Source organism: Rousettus aegyptiacus, unplaced genomic scaffold (genome assembly GCF_014176215.1).
Source record: "Rousettus aegyptiacus isolate mRouAeg1 unplaced genomic scaffold, mRouAeg1.p scaffold_m13_p_8, whole genome shotgun sequence".
In the NCBI taxonomy this organism is placed as follows: Eukaryota; Metazoa; Chordata; class Mammalia; order Chiroptera; family Pteropodidae; genus Rousettus; species Rousettus aegyptiacus.
In genome coordinates, this window is record NW_023416311.1 from 10,960,751 (window position 1) to 10,984,735 (window position 23,985).

The 23,985-nt window shown below is 39.3% G+C and overlaps 1 protein-coding gene across 34 annotated transcripts in view; it reads right to left on the reverse strand.

The window, feature by feature from the left end:
* Nucleotides 1-23,985, reverse strand: part of RBFOX1 (RNA binding fox-1 homolog 1) — a 1,358,182-nt gene that overhangs the window by 90,680 nt on the left and 1,243,517 nt on the right. For 32 of the 34 annotated variants that reach the window (XM_036226176.1, XM_036226155.1, XM_036226160.1 and 29 more), the window contains 3 exons: nucleotides 21,073-21,165; nucleotides 19,260-19,320; nucleotides 11,309-11,362 (listed from right to left, as the gene is read on the reverse strand). In XM_036226176.1, the coding sequence (XP_036082069.1) occupies nucleotides 11,309-11,362; nucleotides 19,260-19,320; nucleotides 21,073-21,165 (208 nt within the window). The remainder of the gene's footprint in view (nucleotides 1-11,308; nucleotides 11,363-19,259; nucleotides 19,321-21,072; nucleotides 21,166-23,985) is intronic. The other 2 variants (XM_036226156.1, XM_036226172.1) reach the window with 1 other exon arrangement.

The following is a 23,985-nucleotide window of genomic DNA, read 5'->3' on the forward strand; positions in this document are numbered from 1 at the left end:
AGCCTCTAAGATGCTCCAAGAGTCCAAAAAACCATCTGTAGAGCTTTCTCTAGCGACCCACTCTCATATTTCACTTACTATGACAGAGCTGTGTTTTAGAAGAGGCTGGATATATTCGTGGAATGAGAGTAGAGATTCATCTTGGCTTTTCTTCTTTCCCAGATAAAGTTTATAATCCTGACCCCACCCTTCTGGTGACAGCAGAAAATATACTTTAGCTTGGAGTCTCTCAAAGAGTAATCAGATACATTTGTCTAAATATGCCTAACATACACACACACACACACACACACACATACACACACACACGCACACACACATACCCCTTTGGGCTGGAAGCAAATAGAAAATTTTGACCAGTGGAAATCATGTCCAAAAATGACAGAGAAGTAATATATAGAGAGAGTTCCAATCTTTACAATACTGCAGGCATATCGAACAAACACTAGGAACATACAAATAGATTGTGTTTTTTTTTTTTTTCCAGAGGAAATATCAGTGATATGGGGTGTTCATGTTTTTAAAATGATACTGGGTTTAATACAATGAGAAGTGTACATCAATTAACCTTTGCATCAGATTTAAATGTATAACTCATTAACTAATTTAATCTCTCAAGAAAATAACAGCCGTTGGCATTATTCTTTGAATAATCCTTGTTTAGTTTCCATAATGGTAGACAGTTTAATGAAAAACTCATTAGAATGTAGCATACGGCATAATTAATTCTGGCTGATTCTTTTGGTGTAAATAGCAAATGCAGATGCTGGATTCTATTTCCACCGGCTTTATTAATTTTTCATAAACCAATATTTCGGCTGTAATGGGTTGTAACAGTTCCATAGAAGTTCAGGAACTGCATTAACTGTCATCAACGTAGTTAATCTAAGTAGGTTTAGCCATTTGTGTGTTGATTCTTCAACACTACATTTTAAAAAAGACAACAGGACAGCTTAGTTTTATACTTGGAGGATGGAGATCTATATATAATTAACATACAAGGTATTAAACAATATTTGGCCAATTTGTCTCTATTAACAACTTAATTGGTTGGGCTAATCGCAGTGAACTATACATTTTGAAAAGAATGCTAGAAGTGGGAAGCAAAAACTCTTCGAAATGAAATGGTTTATAATAGAATGGCAACACAAGTTAAAATGTAAAGAAGAAAGATCACCTCGTTTTGGAAATCTCTGGGAATTTACTTTTCTAGGCAGAGATTTGGGCAAAACCAGGAAACAAGTTTTATAACGGCCTTGGGGTTGGGCACCAGTTTAATAATTCTGGGGTCCGCGAAGACCCCAATCTCTGGGATTGGTTGCTGATGTGATCGTACTATTTTCAGCCTTCCGGGTTTAACTCTCATATTTGTAATAGTTCTCATAAGACTATTTTTTTTTCAAGTGTAGATATAGGTCCTACCACTAAAGCAAGTGTTTTACTTTATTTTTATTTTTCATTATATTATTATTTTTATCAGAGCTTTCAATGCTTGCCTGGTACTCAGAGGATAAATTTCAGAATCCAGGTTCCTTTCTTTGGTATTATCAGGTATTTAGAAACTTTTTTCTAGATCTGATATCAACAGACCAATATTCCTCAGGCTTCGGGGGAAACCTGATTTTGCCTCAGAAATTTCCATCTCAGGTGAAAATCAAGCACTTGTATTTATTTTTTTGTTTTCATCTTTCTCAATGGATTCTGAAGATAAAGGTTGAGAAACTCTTTGGCCTCTACCAAACTCCCCCTTACTCACCGCGGCAATGATCTTACCCCACTTTCATTCAGGTGAACTCTTACTTAGCCTTCAAAACCCAATTGATACTACCCTCTGGCTCCTAACACAGAGGGTGGTGATTTTTCAGTGCCCAGCAGGTATCATCATTTATTATACATTGCGTTTATTTGTCCGCATCCTTTACTGCTTTGCCAAATTCTGGAGGGATGTTCTCCACCCCAGTGCCCATCACAGGGCGTGGCACTTCGTGGGCCCTCGATGCTGTAACTCTGAGCTAAAGGATGAATTAATGGAAGCCAGTGGTACGTGTTAATTGATACATGGACTCTCTCTTTGACCCTTCCTTGATGAATCTCACACAACTGAGTGACAGCCAGCCAACCTTATGGGTTCACGCAGTGTGTGATTGTTGAAGCCAGTGCAATGCTAAAACAACAACAAAACTTCCCAAGGCATAAACTAGTGCCTTTGTGTTTATCAGACCTGGACTTTCTAAGCCAGGGTCAGCAGAGGAGGGCATGGCTCTCCATTGCTATATAGTTGGGGGAGGGGAACAAAGATGACTAATTCATGACACATGGAAATGATAGGAGATCTAAATGCTGGTGTCTTTAAATAAAGTTTTATCGGAACACAGGCAAGCCCACTCATTATGCATTGCCTGTGGCTGCCTTTGTATTACACTGGCAGAGCTGAGTTGCTGTGATGGAGGCCACGTGGCACACAGAAATATTTACTCACTAACCCTTTACTGAAAAGATTTGCTGACCCTGCTCTAACTGAAACAGCCACACATTTTTTTTGCTTTTAGCACTAAATTCAGCTTGATCGTTTCTTCTAGAATTAACCAACCCAGTGGTATACCCTGTCTTATATCATCATCATCATGCCAATTATCACCATCGTCATCACCACTGAGCTTTTCATCTTCATGTTTTTCTTCACTGTTGTGCAGGAAAAGGTTAACTCAGTGGGACTGGGCTGGTCAAACCCTACAAATTTCCCAAAAAAGGCTTGTCTTCAGGACCGGCCCTCCATTATGAGGTCTGAGTCCTTGGAAGACTCTGCCCGATGAGATGGTTTTCGGATGCCTGAGGCCTTGGGCCACACAATACCAGTTTGAGTAGATAGCTCACTGTGGTGACTTATGACAAATGCTTGCTTTTGCTCTAGCGGCTAAGTTTTAAGTAGCTTAGGTCAGTCACGTGGACGCTCCATGTCTGTGTGACTGGACTCCCAATAAAAATCCTGGGCACCAAATCTCAGGTGAGCTTCCCAGACTGGGAACCCTTGGCACGTGTTGTCACACGTCATAGCTGGGACAGTCAAGCAAATCCCTGTGACTCCACTGAAATACCACATCAGGAAGCTTTTGTCTGGTCTTCTGGGCTTCACCCCCACGTATCATTTGCTGGTTTTTAACCCGTATCCTTTGGCTGTGAGTATAACAGTTGTTCTGATTCCTGTGAGCCCTTCTAGCCATTCACAGGCCCTAAGGATGGTCTTGGAGACTCCCCCCTCCCCCCACCACATGGCTCCGCTGTATATAATCAAACTCGATGATTTTCCCTCTGGAGTCAAAAATCACACAAAAGGCCCAGAGGAGGAGACATTTGGGTGAATGTCCCTCTTTAAATTCTTTGATTGCCATTGATAACTACAGCTGTCATATATCTTTAGCAGTAACAACTGATAGAGCGTGAGTTATTGAATATTCGGTGCACGTGTGACATCTTTACTAACACGCTTCTATCAGGACAGGGTTTCTCAACCTCAGCACTATCAACATTTTGGGTCAGATCATCCTTTGCTGTCTTGTGCCATCGTCGGGATGTTTTCTAGCATCCCTGGCCTCCAGCCACTAGATGTCAGTAGTGAACACCCATCCTTCCAAATATCTCCAGAAGTTCCCCTGGGAGGGGGGCAAATCACTCCCAGTTCAGAAGCATTAATCCAGGACACTGGATTCACTACAGCATTAATGTGTAGCGGGGATAACTTGTTTAAGTTAAACAAACAAACAAAAGAATGAGCTTTGGAATCAGAAAGATACAGGTTTGTATCCAGCTCTTTAGCTTTTGAAGCCAGCAATCTTGGGCAACCTAACTTCGCTGGATTTCTAATTCTTCTGCAACATGAAGATTATGACATGGATCCTGCAGAGCTGCAATCTATGTAAATATATGTAAAGACCTCAGTATGGAGTTTGGCATGGAGTGGGTAATATTAAGTGCGAAGCCATTTTTTTTATTATTAATTATTATATTCTACAACAATCTGATGAATAGAAGACATTGAGGGCAGGCTTTTGTCTAGAAGCTGAAGAGCGAGGTCATGAAAACTTGGGCTCTGAGCTTAGAAAAAAGACCTTTATCTAATAAACTTACTTTTCACATGCTAGTTCTGTGTTTTTGGGATATGAGGCAATTCTCCACAAAGCCTTGGTTTCATCGTTTCTGTAAGGAAGATCATGCTGCAAAGTTTTTACGAGGATGCAAGGAGATGCCAAGTGTTCAGCACAATGCCTGGCACAATGTTAAGTGTCCAAAGCTGTCTCATGTTTGAGTTGTTCAATATATTGATGACACAGCCTAGAATTTGCCCTACACAATTTACCCAGAGCCAGATATTCAGATCTCATCTTTCTCCCACGGCCTAGAGGTGGGGCTTCTCCTGCAAGGGCTGTCCTGTAACTCTCCCTGTTTTTGAGCAAGCTCTCTCTGATAGACTTGGCATGCAAAAGAATGGAAACTTATTAGGATATGCAGTTTTCCGCACGTAAGCAAGTTCTGATCCTATTTGAAGATCAAAACCCCCCACAGGCTCCATCAAAGCTGAGCCGCATTCCCTCTGTGGGACAGGGAAGGAAGTAGATAAAAATTAAGGCCAAACTTGGGCAAGAATGGGATGAGATCTGAAAAGACAGAGGCGGGGCGGGGGAGAGGGGGAGGACAGGAGAGAAGGAGAGTGAATTGCAACCAAAGGAGGAGGCAAAGGTAGACAGATGTATGAGATAAAGTCTCTGAAGTGGAACATTTCCAGGCTGGAAATCCTTTGCCTGGGGACTTAAATCGGGACCCTTCTGTTCAAGTTCACTGAAGTGCACTGCATTTAATCTGGCAGATGTGTAAATTATACAAAACATTGCAGAGCCAAAGGTCATTGTTCATAAGCAATGATCCTCACTGCCATCACTCTGTGTCTAGATAAGTCTGGTCCTCTGCATGAATGTGGGAAAGATTAGCCATGAGGGGTGCCCCAAAATGGGCTGTTTTGAGGGGCTCAGAGTGGTAGCAGGAACCTTTCAAACTCACATTCCACTCCTTTAAGAGGCTCAGGTAGTCACCCCAAATAGGTGTGCTTTTTCCCCAGTATTTTGGCAGGTCGTCCTGACCCCAAAGTCTAGGACTGTGACCCATCAAGGAAAAACAGCTTGTGTCAGGGACCACAGTTATCATGGGTTCTGGATAATCTTTTTTCCAGTGCTATTTTATACCAATTGCAGGAAGAGGATTAGAAAGAAGTCCATCCAAAAGTGTGGCCAAAGGTCATTGTCTCAACTGTGATGGACTCAATGAAGTGGAGTGAGGGGAGCGACTGGAAGGGAGACCTTTATCTATCTTCTTCCAAACTGATTCTTAGATGAATCATGGTCCGACATGCTCAAGAGCCCATAGAAAACCAATACCTTTGTAGAGGTAACTGAAGGTCACACACAGCTGCCCTTTCAAAACAAGCGATAGCAGTGCTACACCCATGCTCTCCAGTTTTAAACTTTATATTGAGATCCCAGTCCACTTTGCCATCACCTCGCCTGGTATCAACTCATGTGGCTTGTGACCAGGCTCAGACTGATGTGGACATAATTGAGGTGACTTCAGTGATTACACTAATCGCTATTTTTATTTTACTTTACAGCCTATAAAGTTGTTTTATACCATTATCTTACCTGATTCTCCCTACAACCCCAGGATAACCTAGTTTCAAGCCCAATCACCGTTCAAATGTGATTTTGCAGCCAGGTATACCCTTCTTTAAGTATCTGTTATTTAAAAAAAATTTTTTGCCCCTCTCGAAACCAGAACTTTCTTTTTTGTTTTCAGGAGGATCTATTCAAAAACCTCTTCCCCTTCTCCCAAAAATCTGCTCATAAAAAAAGTATCAACGAGATTATTTTTCATCATCATCTTCAAGGTTTTCGAGTTGATTTACTCTGCATCTCTCTCTGTTTGACTTTAATTATGTGTTTCTTGTCATCAGGACCTAACTATATCTTAGATTTGCATTGCATGGGAAACTCTTTTGTCTTTCCCTATTGATCACAACTCCTGGAGTAATTTAACTTGAGTCCAATTTTCCTTTGCAAGCGGGGTGCTTTCCAACCATGGAAGTGAGTTATGTGTGTTCAAGTGGTTCATCTTACGAATCTTGTTAAGCTTTGCTGCCTTAAAGCCCCACTGATGGAATATTTAATCACAGAAATGAGTTGGCAGACATGATACCGAGTGTGGGTAAGCTTTGCAATGATCTTAGCCACAACTGAGAAACAGATGAATCTGCCATTTGTCAGTACCATGTCGACCTCTTTGTATAACCTCCTGTTATTTATTTTCATTTTGTTTTACTTGTTTATGAAGATTAAAGGTGCTTCTGATCAACAGTTTTGTGGGCTGGATATCACGATTTTCTCTAAAGACATCAATTAAAAAAAATATTTTTTATTAGGAGGTGCAAGGACTGTCTCATAGTGATGGGAAACGGTAAGGATCCCCACTGAGTTGTCTTCATCGAGATTCTTAGAAACACTATTTCTAATCACATGAAATAACTCGAGGCATGCTACTGGAAACAGATATTTGTAGAGACTGTACTTCCAGTTGGGAAGTTCAATTTTTTCTAAACTGAAACGGAATGGCCATAGATACCGACTGAAGTCTTGGAGACTCACTCAGACTTTTTTTTTTTATTGACTTATCAATCTTTTGTCTGGAGAATAAGCCTCAAGGAGTCTGAAGATGATGGGAACTTAGGAAAATAACCGATACTATTCAGTGCTATAGGAAAACACCCACTTGTCTTTGGGGAAGATTTATACATGTTCACGGGGATAAGCTGATTTATGTATATCTGCTTCTGGAGACTGGACTGGATAAACGTTTAAAAGAGTTCTTCCTGTTATGATGTGATCCCCTGAAATGAAAGGTCTTCCATAACCACTTTCTTAATGCTTCCTCTGGAATGTGTGAGCAAGGGAGAGTGTACGTCATAATTCATCAAAGCAAATTAATACTCTTCAGCTAGTAATTAAAGATCCTCATTAAGAGGTGTGACTGCTCTCCCCACCCCCACCCTGCATTAGCAATAAAAATGCACTCAGGGTGTCAAGAGGTTATATAGGAAAATCAATAACCTGCCATTTTATAATTAAAAGACAAAATAAATGTTAGGGAAAAGTCCACTAAATTAGGAAAACTACCTTTAGGAGAGATTGAAAATATCGATTTTAATTTATAAAATATGTGAACTTTTCATGCCCCATTCTGAGAGACAATTGGAGGCTGGGTTGTTAATTCCGCATAAGCTTCAGAAAATCAATAATTATACTATGGGAATGTTATGATGTGTGTCATTAACACAGAATATTATATATAGAAATGACTAATGAGTCTAGCTTTCTAGTACATATCAGGCAGACACAGGGTTGGCCTGCTAAATATTTAGAGCAAATCAATGACAGGGTCTTCATTCCAGCTCTGAGGCATGTTCAAAATCGCAAAACAAACCCAGACTCTTTTTATACTTGGGGAAATTTAAAATGCCCCCTACATTTTTAGTCATGGGTATTTAAATGGGTATTTAAATGAGCACTCACACCTGGCTATGGAAATGAAGACATTCTACATCTATATATTTATACATATGCATTCCATAGGTAGAGGTACCTGAGACTTTAGATTTAAGCTAACTAGAGTCTCAGTGTTTCTGGGTCTTCAGATATTTCAGAGGAACTGTTCTGGAGTGTTGAATTTACAGCGACATTTACCCCCATTTCTGAAGATCATGAACTCTGTCTGTCTACCTTCACATACAAATATACAGGCAAAAAGAGAAAGCTTCTGATTAAGGAGAGGCCAGATACTGGCAACTTGGAACACAAATGTTCAGATTTCTCAAGGAACACTTACTTATCCATGCCTCATTTTTGCTGAGATTTTAGATGATCAGAGCAACTCATAGAGACAATCATTTGGTTGTCCAGACTCCCTGTCACTACACCTGGTTAACAGGTCTGAATATGGTGGTGGTTGGAATAATCCCAAATCATCATCTTTCTTTTTTTTTTTTTTTTTTTTTAGTTTGACTGGTTTGGCCCTAGAGTGGTAGCATGATCTACTAACACGGGGCACGGTCAAAAAGAATCGTGACTTTTAATATTCATAAAAAATAAATGAGTAGAACCCAGTTATAAAAAACAGAGGCTCCTGATTTCAAATTCCTTGTCTCTTAGTCTCCTCATTTGGAAACTGCCACGAGGATTTAAGCACAATGCTGAGAATAGGGCTTAACCCGGTGCCTGACCATAGGAACTACTCAGCCCATATTAACCCTTATGTAACGCACTCTTTTTCTATAGCCCAATGGTCTAACTCCTTTTTTAAATTTATTTTTCATTTTTCCATTACTATTGACACTCTATGTTATTTTATATTAGTTCCAGGTGCACAGCAGAGTGGTTAGACATTTATGTAGCTTACAAAGTGATTCTCCCTAATAAGCCTAGGACCCACCTGGCTCCATACACAGTAATTACAATATTATTGACTCTATTCCCTATGCTGTACTTTACATCCCCATGACTATTTCGTAATTACCAATTTGTATTTATTAACCCCTTCATCTTTTTCACCCAGGCTCTCACCCCCTCTCACATTGGGCACCCATCAGTTTATTTGCTGTATGTATGAGTCCGTTTCTGTATTGTCTGTTTATTTTGTTCTTTTGTTTAGATTCCACATGGAAGTGAAATCATATGGCATTTGTCCTTCTCTGTCTGACTTAACTCCACTCAGCACAATATGCTCTAGGTCCATCCATGTGGTTGCAAATGTCAAGGTTTCATTCTTTTTATGGCTGAGTAATATTCCATTGCATACAGGTCCTACCTCTTCTTAATCCAATCATCTATCGAGGAACACTTAGGTTGTTTCTTTATCTTGGTTATTGTAAATAATCCTGCAATGAATGTAGAGGTGCATGTGTCTTTTCGAATTGGTGTTTTGGATCCAATGATCTAATTTCTGAGGGTGGACCCAGGGCTAATTTGAATGGCCCCTCTAATGTTCTAAATGTTGTGCGGATTCATTTATTTTTGTACGTATAAGTCAGTCTAAATTGTTTCTTCTGTCTTAATGTTCTCCTAAACATCCATAGATATGCATGTAGGTCTGAAATCACACATAAAAAAGATATTTGGTGTGTTTTCCTGGTTTCTGGATACAAAGATGACTGACTACTTTGCATGGGACCAGAAGGTGCACATCCCTTTCTATTATAACGCACGAATTTACACCCGACAGCCTATCAAATGGTATCTCGCTTCTTGTTCTTCACCCCGCTGTTTTGGGGGAGAAAATGTGCACTTAGTTGTGCATGTACACACGCGAATGCTCACACACACGTGCATGCGCACACACGCATGCGCACAGTCTGCTACCTCTTTATTCTGGCTACTGCATTTTACCTGGAAGCACCAGCAGATGCACGGAAGCTGCTGTCCAGCTGTCTCCTCTCACCTTTGGGGCAAGTTCATTTCTTAGCAGCTTTGGACAAGGACGTACCCCAGCAATGCCTGTGCCGTCTGAACACACTGCCTTACCGTCGATCCCAGAAATCAACTTCCTCTAAATGAACATGCCGAGAACGGAAGGACTAGTCCTCTCATGAGTTAAGAAGAGAATCTCTTAGTCTAGTGGTACCCTCAGAATCCAGCTCTCGGTTAACCTTCTCCTTATGGCAAAGGGGTGGAAAATTAACTTATTTATTTTTATTAACCCAACGCTTATATGGTGCTGACTGTGCACTAAACACTTTTCACATATTAACCCATGCGATTCCTATAAATACCTATGAGTTTGTTATTATGATCATCTCCCGTTTAACAGATAAAGACACTGAGGCACAGAGAGGTTAAGTAACTTGCCTAGAGTCACACAGCTTGCAAGCAGTGGGGGCCAGGATTCGAACTCGGGCTGTCTGAGTATCGTGTCCATGTTGCTCACTCCTCCACTGTGTGTCCTCTCAGGAGGTGGGAAGGCCTACAGCTAAGTCTCTCTTCCCTCATATGAGATGACACAGCTACTTTCCAGCCATAGAGTCCCTGGACTTTCACCAAGGCATGTGGTAGGTAAAATTCACCCATGAAGAACAATCGCAAGTATTGCGAACCTAAAATCCAGAACCCATAATGGGCCTTCTCAGATTTACCTTTTAAAAAAAAAAAAAAATGTAAATCAAGTTGGTTATTGTGCTAAAATAGCTAAGATTCCTACATTCCTTTGTTATCCGCTAGGGTGAATGCTTAGTATCAGAACAATGCCAGACGTGCGACACCCCAGAAGAGACAAAAGCAAGCAGTATGACTTACCATCGAGAAAGCACTAAGGGAGGGAATCTAGACCAATTGGTTATTTATTTCTCCTTATTAAAAAGCAAGGGCCACATCGAAGAGAGACTTCTTTTCCAACATCCATGGGGCAAAGCTACTTAGGCTCCCAGGTGTTCAATGCGGCCTTGTCGATGGGCAAGGACACAATGGGCAGAAGGGACGGGCCAAGCCTGGCAAAAATCTCAGCCGCTGTGGCTTCCTGGTGACTCTCTTCTCAAATTTGATGATCAAGTTTTTTTTTTTTTTATGACAGTAGATTTCCCAGTGAAGTGGTATTTGGGGATGGAGGTCAGGCCGGGAAGGGGCGAAAAGGGAGCTATATCTTTGAAGGTAAAGCAGAGAGAAATGGAATTTCTAATGGAAATTAATTAATGGAGAAAGAAAGACAACTCGGTTTTTTTCTGGTTTTCTAAATAGTCCTTCTCTTGGCAGTTCCAACTCGCTGCCACATTGGGATAAGTGATCCAAGTCTCTGCTTTGCCAGGAAAAAAAAAATGCAACCCCAAATGGAATGTATGGCTAAAAAAAAAAAAAAAAAAACACATACAGGCATTTAGGAAAAAAATGGGCTTGAACAGCTCCACGTTTGTTCAATAAGCTCTTGAACAAAGTCTTAACGCTTTTTTTTTTTTTTTTTTTTAAGGCAAAACCAATGGAAAATGTCAAAAGGGGCAGTGGTTCCATGCTGACTCCACAATAGAATTTACATGAAGCCCCTTTATTTTTTAAAAAAGGGTTTTAAATGCTTTTGGTTTTGCCATACACACACACACAAAAATAATTCAGCGCATCTTAGGATAAGGATTTACTTGGTTCAGATGTTTTTATGAAACCCATTCTTTATTGGCGGGCAGAGCACAGATAGAAAAGACCAAGAAGATATCATGCAAAGAGAAATTCTTTACCTGCATAGAATTCGGGGCTGTAGACTGCACCCACAACTGGATTCAATTTCCAGCCTTAAAACAAATATACGAAAAATCATTATTATCACTTTCGATTCAATGACTGATATCATTGCAAATTAACTGCAAAACTAAAGGGTTGAGTTTTTGTTTTGTTTTTTAATTTTAAAATTCAGAGGATATATAGTTTGGGCATGCATAAAAAACTACTTGAAAACTATACATAGGAAAATAGATTTATTCCCTTCTTTGATTTTTCTGCCAATATAAGTTAATAGTATGAAAACTACTGACCAGCTACAGGTAAACCTTTTGAAAATGATTTGGTAATAAATTTTCTCCCATGTCCATATTATCTGAGACCACTATAATCATTTCTATTTTTGGTCTTCTTTCACGGGCCACCACTAAATAATCCATCACGTCTCTCTGCGTTAAGTTCACAAAAATTTGAAAGCTCACATGAACAGAATTCTTTGCAGTGACATATTCTGATAATTGTCATTCCTAATTATGACCTGAGACTCTACAGAATTCCAAAGTGCTTTTTAAAGCTCAAAGAAAATGACATTTATCTAGTAAAGATTAAGTGTGGAATACATTTCAGTGCCTTCAGGAACCATCAAAAATTTTAATCAGTGCGTAATATCTGGGGTAACGTTAAGTAACCTGTATATAAGGTAAACAGAATCCTGTAATTTTCTAAATGTTCTGGATGGAGCATTTTTTGTAAAATGAAATCCTGGATCTTCAGAAACTTTTACTCAAGAAAAGGGGATAGAAGAATACCTGCAAATTGAGAAGCCACCCACATTAGAGACTCATAGGGCCTAATTTAGGGGAAAATCTCTGAAGGATGATCATGTTTTAGGGTTTAGTGATCATCTCCATTCCTGCTGGCAAGTCTCTATGAAAAAATCCATTATATAGAATTCCTGAAAGACAACGAAGGACAGGTGTGCTTGCCTTTTGTGGAAAATCTTGTGTCCTTGGGCTGAAGGTCAAACACTGGAGACCCTTTATTAATACATGCCCCTGAGAAAAGGCCATGGTGAAAGTTGAGATGTGAGGGAAGGTATTTCTGACATGAACTCTCTGAGCTCTTCCCAGAAGATAGAGGTATGACATCCTGTTGTCTGACCTAAGCTATGTGCGTGTTACAACAGCTGAGAGGTGATCACAATCTATTGATTCACTGAGAAAGACAGAGTCTGAATATAGTAACAGATATGCTCTTGGATGGACCTAAGAACTTTCTAGAATATTCTAGGAATGTTTTGTCCTAAGAACTTTCAGTTCCAACTTGAATAAGCTAGCTGGTTTACAGCCCCTAGATGTTCTTAGGATAGGTTTTTTTGAAGGGTTATTTTTGGATTATTTGGGAGCTTTATTAATGGAAAATCCCTAGACACATTAAGACCTACAAAGTGAGACATGAAATTCTGATATTGTCCCAATGGTTTCTAAAAACTTCACACTGACAGCTTACTCTCTTATATTAACCATATCTTGTCTTATAGGAATTTCTGTGGTGATAGAAAATGAATATTACCCCAAACGTTTCAGAATATGTGTTCTCTGAATGTGGAAGATGACTTCGATCTGACCAACTGAAATCCCACTGGTTCTCAAGTAAGAAAACATCCCGTTTCTGAGGACATGGGAACTAATGTCTGCATTTCAAGTTATACAAATTCTAAGAGAAAATAGGGCGAAGTGGTTGAAAATAAAGCTTCGGGGTTATCTGAACATATTGAACATTGTCTTTCTAGTCCTTCATGGAAATCTAGAGCATGTGAAAGAACTCGATATGGAGCTATAGCCAATGAATAATTAGTTTATTAATCTATGACTCCTTCTTCCCTCTGTTCCCTGTCTTGCACCCTACGTGTGCCCTCCCTTTTACTGGAGGTGAAGACAGTCTTTTGAACACTATTCAAGTAAGGCTCTGTTTCTTGTGTACATCCTTTTTAGCTCTCTTAAATTGTTCTTTTGCACGCAAGGCTGGAGCATACCATTCACTGAACGTGGATCCATCAATTAATTTTGATGTAACTGTCAAAGACTGTAAGTTATGCCAATGATCTTTCACGTCCTCAAAGAAAAAGATTTTTCAGAGGTGTCTAAGGCTGCCTTAGAAATCACTTTTCTCTCGTCTGCCTTTGCCTTCCTCATTTCCTTGAGTTAAGTAAACTTCTTCCTCTCTCTCGCACTCTCATCTAACATCTATCATCTAATTGATATTGATCAATAGATTGATCAATTAACTCTTGACGAAGTTGACCTGATGTTATTTAGGTCCCCAGTGTCTTCCCAGGGGAAACCATTTAACGCCTGGCACACCCCCTTCTCAGAGCTACTCCAGATTCAATTCCCGGCTTTGTTTCCTTTGTAGCTGTTAACACGACTTGGGTTACTCATTTCTCTTTCTTTGCTTGTTCTTAATTGTTTTTATACCCATCTCCTTCATTAAAATTAATGGTAAAGTGAGCAGGGCTGCCATTCGATGTGAATTCCCAGCATTGAAAACTGCATTTGGCAAAACGTGCTCCATAAATATTTATTTCGTTTTGCTCTAAAGAAACTGAAGGAATGTACAGGCTTTTTTTTTTTAATGGACTCATTCCCTTTTGGCTAGGATTCTATCTCCTTCCCATCTCCAATGACTTGCTTCCTGATACATATCTAATAAAGAAGGACCCTGTTAGGGGTGACTGTCTTCAGAGGAAAGGCAATCAGAATCCAGCCCTTGAAAATCACCTCTGCTCAGACTTAAAGCTCATGAGGGCTTATGTAAATGTATGCAAATCACATGTAAATGACCTCCTAGTCCCTGTGACTCCTCTAGTACCTGGAAGAGACCCTTGGGAGAACCCTGCTGGAGACATGAGCCTGCACTGTCAGGAAGACGGACAAAATGATCCCAGTTTTAATTTCTCAGGCAGTTTGTGTACATCCCCAGGCCTTGCAAATTCACAGATTTTGATCAAGGACATTAAACCGAACAATGAGGCTTACAACAAAAGAACAGCTGATAAAGCCCACAGCTCCCGGCCTCCTAGGGCCGCCTACACAGCAAGGCAGTGGAGCAGAGACCAGACGCGTGGGGGCCTCGCTCCAGATCAGACACAGGAGCTGTTTAGAGAGACCCCTCCGTGGCCGGGCCTGTAGGGGCTGCATCTAACTCAGAGCTCCCATCCTCAAATTTAGCTTCTCAAAGGTCATCGTCTGCCAGCCTTCCGTAAACACGCTGGCCGAGATCCCTGGTCTTGACTATGGCTCCATTAGGTGTTAAAAGGCAAGTCTGAATGTGCGCACAAAAGAGTCTACACTCTCCTTCTCTAGGCCTTTACTGGGTTAGACAGCAAAGAAACACATTTAAGAGAGTTCCCTGAAATACACCATGGGGGGGTTCCGAAACCGCATAGGGATGTTTTCTGCAGGCACACAGCGAGGATGCCGGCAGCCTGGTCGTCGAGATGCTGCACGAGGCAATGGCTGACATGAAGAGTTAGTGGTACACTGTGTTTGGTTCGTCCAGTAATTATTTTTCTTTTTTTTTGGGGGGGGGGGCACATGTGTTCATTGCTGACACTTAGAGTTCATCTGAAATACAGGATTTCTGTTTCTCTTGAAACATTAGTGGAAATGGCAACTTTAGACTAAGAATTCCCCACAGAGTGATTTTTTTTTTGAAGGTGGCCAACAAGCACCCCACTTAACCCCTCAGTTAGCCACAGTCACCACTGCTCCCTATTATCTACCTGGCTTGGGGGCCCGACATCAGCAATCTTTTGTTGTTACTCTGTGATGTTTTTCTTTTCTTCTAGCAGAGAAATATCTCGCTTTTCCCAGTATGAAAGTACAAGATAGTACCCCCGACAAAACTGTGAATTTGTTAGACCTTCTCCATTTGCTCATTTATTTTACCTGCCCAGCCTCTGTTGGCATCTGACTATTTGACCCTTAAACTAGTATGTCTGTTAGGAAGTTCAACTCACTACCTATAGAAAAAAAATAACAAGATGGCTACATTATTTTAGACTATCGTATAATTAAATTTTTAGGTCACTTTGTACCGTGGCACTGTGTAATGTACTTTATCTCCTGTAATAGTCAAAAATCCTCTGCGGAGTAGGTCCCATTATGTCTATAGTTCTCATTTGAGTAAAGTGAAGCATGGAGAGTTTCAACAACTTGCCTTCCATTCATTAGCCAGCAAAAGGAAGCGCTGATACACAATCCATCTCTCTATAGTCTATAGTCTAGGATCTTTTTGTTCAGTTCCATCCTTCCTAAGATCTCTAAGAAAATAAAAGAGCTCCATCCAACACCCACGCTCCTCCAGCATCCAGGAAATCCCCAAGAATCTGGTCCTTAACTTGTTTTGCAGAGCAAACATTTGCTCTCCAGTGGGCACAAAAACCCCAATTCCTGTCTAAAGACAGGAAAAATCGGCAGCACAGAAGTAGCTCAATTCTCTCCTTGTGGGACTTTCTGATGGACAGAGTTTCCAGACCCCTATATGTCATCCTACAGTCTTTTTTTTTATATATAGTCAAGTTCAAACATCGTGGGAAATGGAATCCACATGCTCCCCGATAGACTTAACCGTAGCCCTCCATAGCACATCATGTGTTTCATTGACTTTATGGTCTGGTCTTATTATAACATTGCTGGAAACGTCGCAGCTGCTCAAATATTTGTTGGACACACGACTGAAGGAATGCACGACTGTGATGTTGGCATCGATAGTTATATGTTTCACCATCTGAAGATGACCTCAAAATGTGATGAATCTAGTGATCGAAAATTTGGCCAAAATGTAAGTTTAGTGGTTTGTGAGAGTGAATTAGGCAGCTAATAAATCTTACTCATCCCTTAATTTTCACCTTTCAATATGACTTCATTGGTTCTGATTGTCTTCTCTTTTTGTTCCTAGTTTTACTGAGGTATAATTGACCAGATTTAACTTGTTGATTTGATACACATATACTTTGTAAAATATTTGCCATGATCAAGCTAATTAACATATCCATCATCTCACCTAGTTACAACTTCCTTTTTTTGTTTCCTGGTGATAATATCGCCCTTAACATAATCACTCCTGCTAAGGATCTGAGTGGCCCCTGAATATTGTTGGTTGTGTCGGACTGCAATTTCTGGGACCATTTCATTGCAGCGATGATACTCATGAACTAAAGAGAAGAAAAGCTTTGATAACGGATTTTCTTTGAATATCACAAGTCTCCATGATCTCCTCTGTAGAAGCCAACCGTCTTTACGTAATTAGGATTTGCATCTGATTTTTTTCTAAGTCGTTTCTTCTGTGACTGTCCATTGACCTCGTAGGTACCATACGCGGTTCGTGTGACAGGATAAGCCTCTGAGTGCCCCCTTTCAGGGGTGTAGATAAGAGACCCACGTGACTTATCTGGGAAACTAAGAGTGCATGGCTACCTAGAATGAGATGTGAGGTGTTTGTGCCAATATCTGGCAGGAATTCGGGGTCTCCACTTAATAATCTGGTGGTCATTTAAGCGCAGTTCTGTAAGGTGATGGGGGCAAGTGAGGCGCACACACACACACATTGGCACGGCCAGAAGATTTCATTATTGCCCAGTAAAACACTTCACCAATTACTTCATCTTGTCTGGCCTCAGTTTTTGCATCTTTAAAACAGGCATAACTATGTCCTCTTTATAAGGCTTCATGTGGGCCCACTGCATTTATCCATTTATTTTCATTTTTTTGACTGCTAATTTTATTTTTTATTTTTATTTTTCAGGGGCTCACTGCATTTAATATGCTTAACATATGCCAAATGGGCAGTGTTCCAGAAATGTTGGCTGTTAATGAATTGTGTGCAAAAATCCCCACAGGTCCATTTTTCAGCCTCTGGGTATGACATTGATCAATCACTCTTTCTTTAAAATAAATATGCGTACATATGGCTTAAGGAATAATATTTGGTTTCCCTACTTCATTTTCTCACATAAACAGTACACATAAGCATCTATGCATATGCATGAAAACATGCACGCACATAGGCACACACATGCTTGTTACTTCATAGTTGTTTAAAATGCCCAAGAGTCAGATTGATGTCCTCAAGTGTCAACCCTGGCAGGTGGCAGAGCCATTATTTTTACCCGAGTAGAAAGGCTCCATGACATGGAAATCAGAGGTGGCTTCGTTTCAGCACTGGGCGTTCAAAGTCTGTTGTAGAAATTTTCTATTCCCTTTAAGATATGCCTTAGGTTGCTGGAGCTGAGAAAATGGGTCAGCAGGATAAATAATTTTTCCGCAACTCAGAGCCTGATCGTACTGAGGGTTTTATCTCTGTTTAATGGTGCCCCTTTTAAAAATAAGAACGAGCTGACTTAGCCAAATTGGTAGCTAGTGGCACAAGATAGGAAAAACAAAAAACAAAAAAAAACAAGAACAAAACTACCAAATGCTAATATTAAAAAACAAAATTTAAATTTCAATCAGGATGGGAGGTCGAAATAAACCCATATATCCATTTTACGGTATATTACGTAACCACTAAAAAGAATGCACGTGGTCTGTACGTGTTAACATTGAAAGAGCTCCATATTGATTTGTAAGAGCCACTTAAAAATGATATGTACACTATAATGCCATTTGTATAAAAAGACTGTACGCGATACCGTGAATGCTGTAAATATATACCTACTCCATAAATATGCAGGAAAATGCAAAATGAAGGTGCAGACAATGATCTGCAACAGTGGCATCCTCTGAGAGACAGAGACCAAGCTGGTGCTACTCAAAATATATTTTAGACTTTTCTTTAATGTTTCCTTCTTTTTAAAAAATGAATCTGTACTTTCACACTTCACGTAAAATAAAAATGTTAAAAATGGTAAATCCCATGCATTTTTCCCTGCTGACAGCAAAATAAAATATTATTCTTAAAAATCTATAAAATAAAGGAAAAACATCTTCTGGTAACACGATTCAACTCAATCATGGGCATTTTGGTGTAATTCCCATCCTGATTTCATTCAAATCATGCTATATGTCTAATTTTTTTATTTGAAAATTTTTCATTCATTATGGGGCCTTTTCAGTCTTCATCCTGCTCATTTTAATGGGTATAATATTCCACTAAGCATATATATCCTATTACGTTACTTTCCTGTGAATTTTCGGTACAATTAAGTATGTAATTAGCATATCACCAGCTTTTCTCCCTATGTAGTTTAAGAGAGATTTACCCTAAGGAGGATTAAAGAATTAAAATGTTTGAACATTTTAAATGACTCTTCATATACACATGTGAATTCTTAGTGTGCAGTGTTGAGACGCCTTCTTGGTTACTAAAGGCAGAAATGCATTGTCCTGAGGGGTATGCAACAAACAGCAACAGCCTTACCTGGCCCAAATGACACAGGGAATGTTAAAAAGGAATAAATTATACACTCGTACATTCCCCTCTCACTATGGACTTCATCATAAAGCACCTTCTCAGGCACTTCAAAAGCCTAATATCTCCAGAGAAGGCCCTAAGCCGGAACCAAATTCTGCAGTCACACACCCCAAAATGATTAGTGACCGATAAGGAGTTGTTGCTTAAAAAAACAAACAAACAAAACCTCCATCCTCCCTCAAGCAACTATCATAACAACAAATTAAATTACCCAACTAATTCCCAATAATTACTGTGTTTCCCCCGACCCCTGAGTGGGAGTTACTCGGGGGAGACTGGGAGAAGATCATGCACAGCTAACCTGAAAACTAAATTTGCCTCTGTTGAGGAAATTATCTTATTGATTCAGGTGGTTCACTGTAGCAGGTCAGCAGTGAGGACATAGTCGCCATGCTAAGGCAAATATGGCTTGTTGAAACAGATTCCCTAGTTAAATTACTTAATAGATTCAGAGGTAGAGAGGCGATTCCTTGCGAAAGGCCAATCTGTACTTACCATTTGTATAAGGGTTGACAGTCTTTTTATTTGTCATTACACGTGCTGTGGCATTATTTACCTATGTACATAGAAAACTCAAATGAGCATTTATTCCAGGGCCAGCCCACAGTTCAATTAGTTGCATGCATTATGACTGTGATTACTTATTAAAAATAAAAAAAAAACTAAAATGCATTTTAATTTATAAAAGGCAGTAGGTGCATAACAAAATCATACATTTTTATAATTACATTTACTTCATAACCATTTTAACTTATAAATCATTTCAATAAAGCAATGTCATATCATTTAAAAGTTTAATAAGGAGACAGTAAAAGCAAATTAAAAGGAAACTGCATAATTGAAGACTTAAAAGCATGCGTGTACTCCATGGTAACACAGAAACAATATTTTTTTAAACATAAAATAAAATTCATATGAAGGACCATGCAGTGGAGTAGAATCGGGGAGAGACAAGGTACGAGGGAACATAAATGTCAAAAAAAGGGACAAACAAGTTTTAGCCGTGTGCAACACTTTGGGAGGGAAGAACCATGGGGGAAGTCACATCTAGCATTCAACACTTGGAACAAGAGCCTTTTACATTGCAAGAATTAACAAAACCATTCAAGCTTAAAGTCACAGCTAACAAAAGGAGAAAAGAGAGGGTGCATTGTTTAACACAATATGGAGTTAACGATCTGAGTAAGATGTGCACCGGTCATATCTCAATCAAGTCAGTGCCTCCCAGGCTAGCTTAGAACGTACACTCAATTACAGGCGTACCAATATCCAAAAGAATAGAGCATCAAGAAAACTTAATACGACAAGTCAAAAAAATTCACGTGGTATATATATATGTATATAGATATATCAGCACTAAATACGTGTAACGGCAGATGGACTTCACCACTTACCATTCACCACCATCGCCAGCATGGGTTTGTATACAGTTACCATGGTTACTGAGAGTTTGGTGAGGGGCCTAAGCGTTACCGTCGAGGGGGGAAAATGAAAGGCAAAATATGCAACATCTTACTCCAAAGACTAAAGCATTTGTAACTGGTTTTTTTTTTTTAAGTTTTTTTTTTTTTTTTTTTTTTTTTTTTTTTAAAAACAAATATGACCCTGTGGCCACGTTGAGGGAGATCCAGTGGTAAAAAAATACAGGAGATTCTGAGTATTGGAATTTTAGCATTAATTTTATTGATGAAGGGGGGCCAGATAGGAAACAGGAAATCCCGTTTGTTTATTCATTATATATCAAAAGAATACAAGGTTTCAAACTGGCTTCTTAAAAAAAAAATGAAAGGTTTAAGGATAAAGACCTCTCATTTTTTTTCCCCTTTAATATTGTTCTTTCAAATGCTATCTCTTTCACAATTTGGCATAATTTGCACACCACTGTGGATCCCTCATCAACCCTGCAGTGGAAAGAAAAAGAAAAGAGAAAGAAAAAAAAAACTGCTCTGTATTTTGTTTTGTTTTGCGACACTGTCTCCATTGTTTGGAACCTAACGCACCCATTTACACTGAAACATGGAAAATAAAAAAAATAAATAAAACAAAAAACCCTTTCAGATTAACCTTTCTTTTGTCTCACATTTGCCATCCACCTTTCAGCAGTTATCAGAGTAACATAATAAAGTAAAATTAAAAAAAAAAAAAGTAAGGCCAGTTTTCCTTTTTATATATAAATATATATATATAGATATACAATGAGAAGGGAACGGGGTCACATACAAGACACAATGATGCATCTGAAACAACGAATGAGCGTGAAGCAGACATTTATAAAAAAGATGTAAAGGAAAATATTTTGAACATGCACCTCGATTTTACGGCCCTCTACCACGGTGCCGTGTAATTTCTCCCTCGCCCTGTCCGCATCGGCACTATTTTCGAAAGTTACGAAACCAAATCCCTGCATGCAGGAGGGAGAAGGGAAAACAACATGCAGATTATTATTTCAGTCAACGACCACTGTGTAACGTTCTCTCGCTTTAATTTCTATGTCTTGTCCTGGCTTCCGTTCTGCAACATGCAAATTAGAGAAATTATAAGAGTACTAAGATGTGCAATCAGTAAGCAACCAATGTGAACAAGATATTTTTTTTTTCTGTCACCAGTTAGCTGTAACCCCTGAAGAATTCAAAGAATGATACCCGAAATACCTTTCTAAATGTCACTACAGAAGAAAATAAATCTAACGGAAAGAAAATGAGATCAAAATAAATTTACGGTGTCTTCACAGAATAAAATGAAATAACGAGGAAAAAAAATGGGAACCACTTTCTTGACATGCAAATTAAGAATAAAATAAAATAAAACATGTGCACGAAATTCAACAATGAATGCCAAAATCTTCTAACATTGCCTACAGAGTCATGCTGTGTTGTTTTAAGAACATCTCTTCTTCATGCAGTTTTAGGGTTATTCAGATTTGTCAATTCTATAGCCTTTACTTCTCAAAAATAAAAATTAGAAGCCTAAAAAAAAAGGAAAGACCTTTTTCTGTAATAAAGCTTAAACATTTTGATCTAATAAACAAAATAATCACATGAAATGAATAGAAATAAACATCAATTGATCAATAAATGCAAACGGTTCAAGTAACGTTTTTGTATTAACACTTCCCTCTCCCCTACCGAAAAATAACACATGTGCTTCTGAATCTGTCAACTTTCCAGACTACTTGACTAACCAAAACGGGAAATGAGTAAACATATTATAAAGTTCTGAAACATTATGCGGATATTCATTTGTCATATTATCGGGTAGGAAAAAAAGAAACTTCGTGAATAGAATGTTATTTATGATACACTGTCACTGACATAACACGTAGACCCTGTACGTCACCACTGGCATATTTTGTGTTAATATTTCAGCTCAAAAAACAACCCCACTAAACGTCACATTGTCAAAATCCATCTTTTTTTTTTTCTTCACTGACATTGTTCCTAAGAAGAGTACAGAAAATATGACACATTATTTTTAAAACCCCTAAAAATATGCGTACATCTTGTTCAGACATATACACCAACCTTTTGAAACCGTTCCAGTGTCAATTTGCCCAGCTCGTTCTGGCTTTCACATTGTAAACTAGGTGAAATCGTTCTGTGTGGGGCTGTCCGAACTGTCCAGAAAGGTAAATGCTGGCTTTATGTTTAGTTGGGGCAGAGGATATTTTGTTTTACTGATAAAATAAACAGTAATTACAAGGAAGGGGTAGTCATAACCGACCAGTGCTAATGGCTATTGAAGCGCTTGCCAAAGCTCAGGGTATTTAAGAGGTATGCCTGATGGTCTGCCTAAGAGAGAAGAACCTTTCAATGTTAATATGGGCCACCTGCTGTGAACGCATTCAGGCTAGAGAGGATGACTACTGGACAGTATCCCATAGAGAAATAAAAGAATTTCTTCATGGGGTCAGACTAAATTACTTTTCATAATAATCCCCATAGTGAGGATCTGTGACTATCTGGATAGGTCTGGATTATTTGATTAATATTAGATTATATGCCTCATAACAGGAGGGCCCTATTTAGGTAGTAGTACACCCATGTTAGGAAGTCAAATATACTTACTTGCTAACTCAATAGTTTTGAAATAATAGATTTTCAATGAGCGAAATATGCAATTTGGGAGGGTGGCTCTATTTGATAGCTCTGATTCTTGGCCAGTGGGTCTCAAACTTAGTTGCCCATCAGAAGGAACTGGGAGCATGTGAAACACTTAGATTCTGAGTCCTGCCACGTACGTATCTACCAGATCAGAATCTCTGAGCAGAACTCAGAAATCTGTTTGTCGGAAAAGCTACCATGTGGCTTGCTCAGTCATTGGATTCCCACAGCTTCTCATCTCACTAAGCACCACCAAAAGAAGGTTTGGGTTTTCTGTATGAAGTAGAAATTATATTGCCAATTTCAGCAGAGCAATCTATCGAGTAGGGTGAAATTTTGAGGTGAATATCTACTTGACGTGGTTACTTGGATCTCAGATGTAGGAGTGCAGACAAAATCATACAGCAATGTTCTCTTCTTCATCCCTAAGCCAAATTTCCTAGCATCAAGACATTCAATCATGCCATACATTCAATAGGTAATAAGGGAAGCTAGGATGCTGGCTGTTTGGGGGCAATTCTGTCATTGAGAAAAGAGAGAAAGTCCATAGGCTAAGTTTTATAAATGGTGATATCATCAGTATCTACGGGCACGAGCATTCCTTGTCATCAAAGTACCGAGAAGAATGTAGCCATGTGAAACTAAACATTAAACCCACCTGTCTAATATCATCCCAAAGAACTCAGTCACCATGTATCTACTCTGAACCCAAGGCAAACCATCTTGGCATTATGTATGTCAGGAAGAGATGGAAATATACTTTGAATCCCACAAAAGTTCATAAATTACAAAGAAAGCACTCCATGCCATTCTCAAGTTTTCATTTTGTTTTGAGGTGAAGATAATATGTTGATTCCTTTTATTATTATCCTCGCTCTCATAATTTTCTGCTAAATTTCTTTTTTTCTGAGCTGCTCAAGACTTCTCGGTCCAAGCTTCTTAGGTGACTGGTAGAGACTGGGCAAAGCTGAGCTCCCAAAGGACTTGCGTAATAGACTTCCCTACCTGTGTTCCTGGACCATCGTACCAGATGAGAAGTGACATGGCCTCCTGGGTCAGAAGACTGCTAGAATTCTCCTCTGGGAAAGGACACCATAATCAGAGAGACCATCACCTGGCCA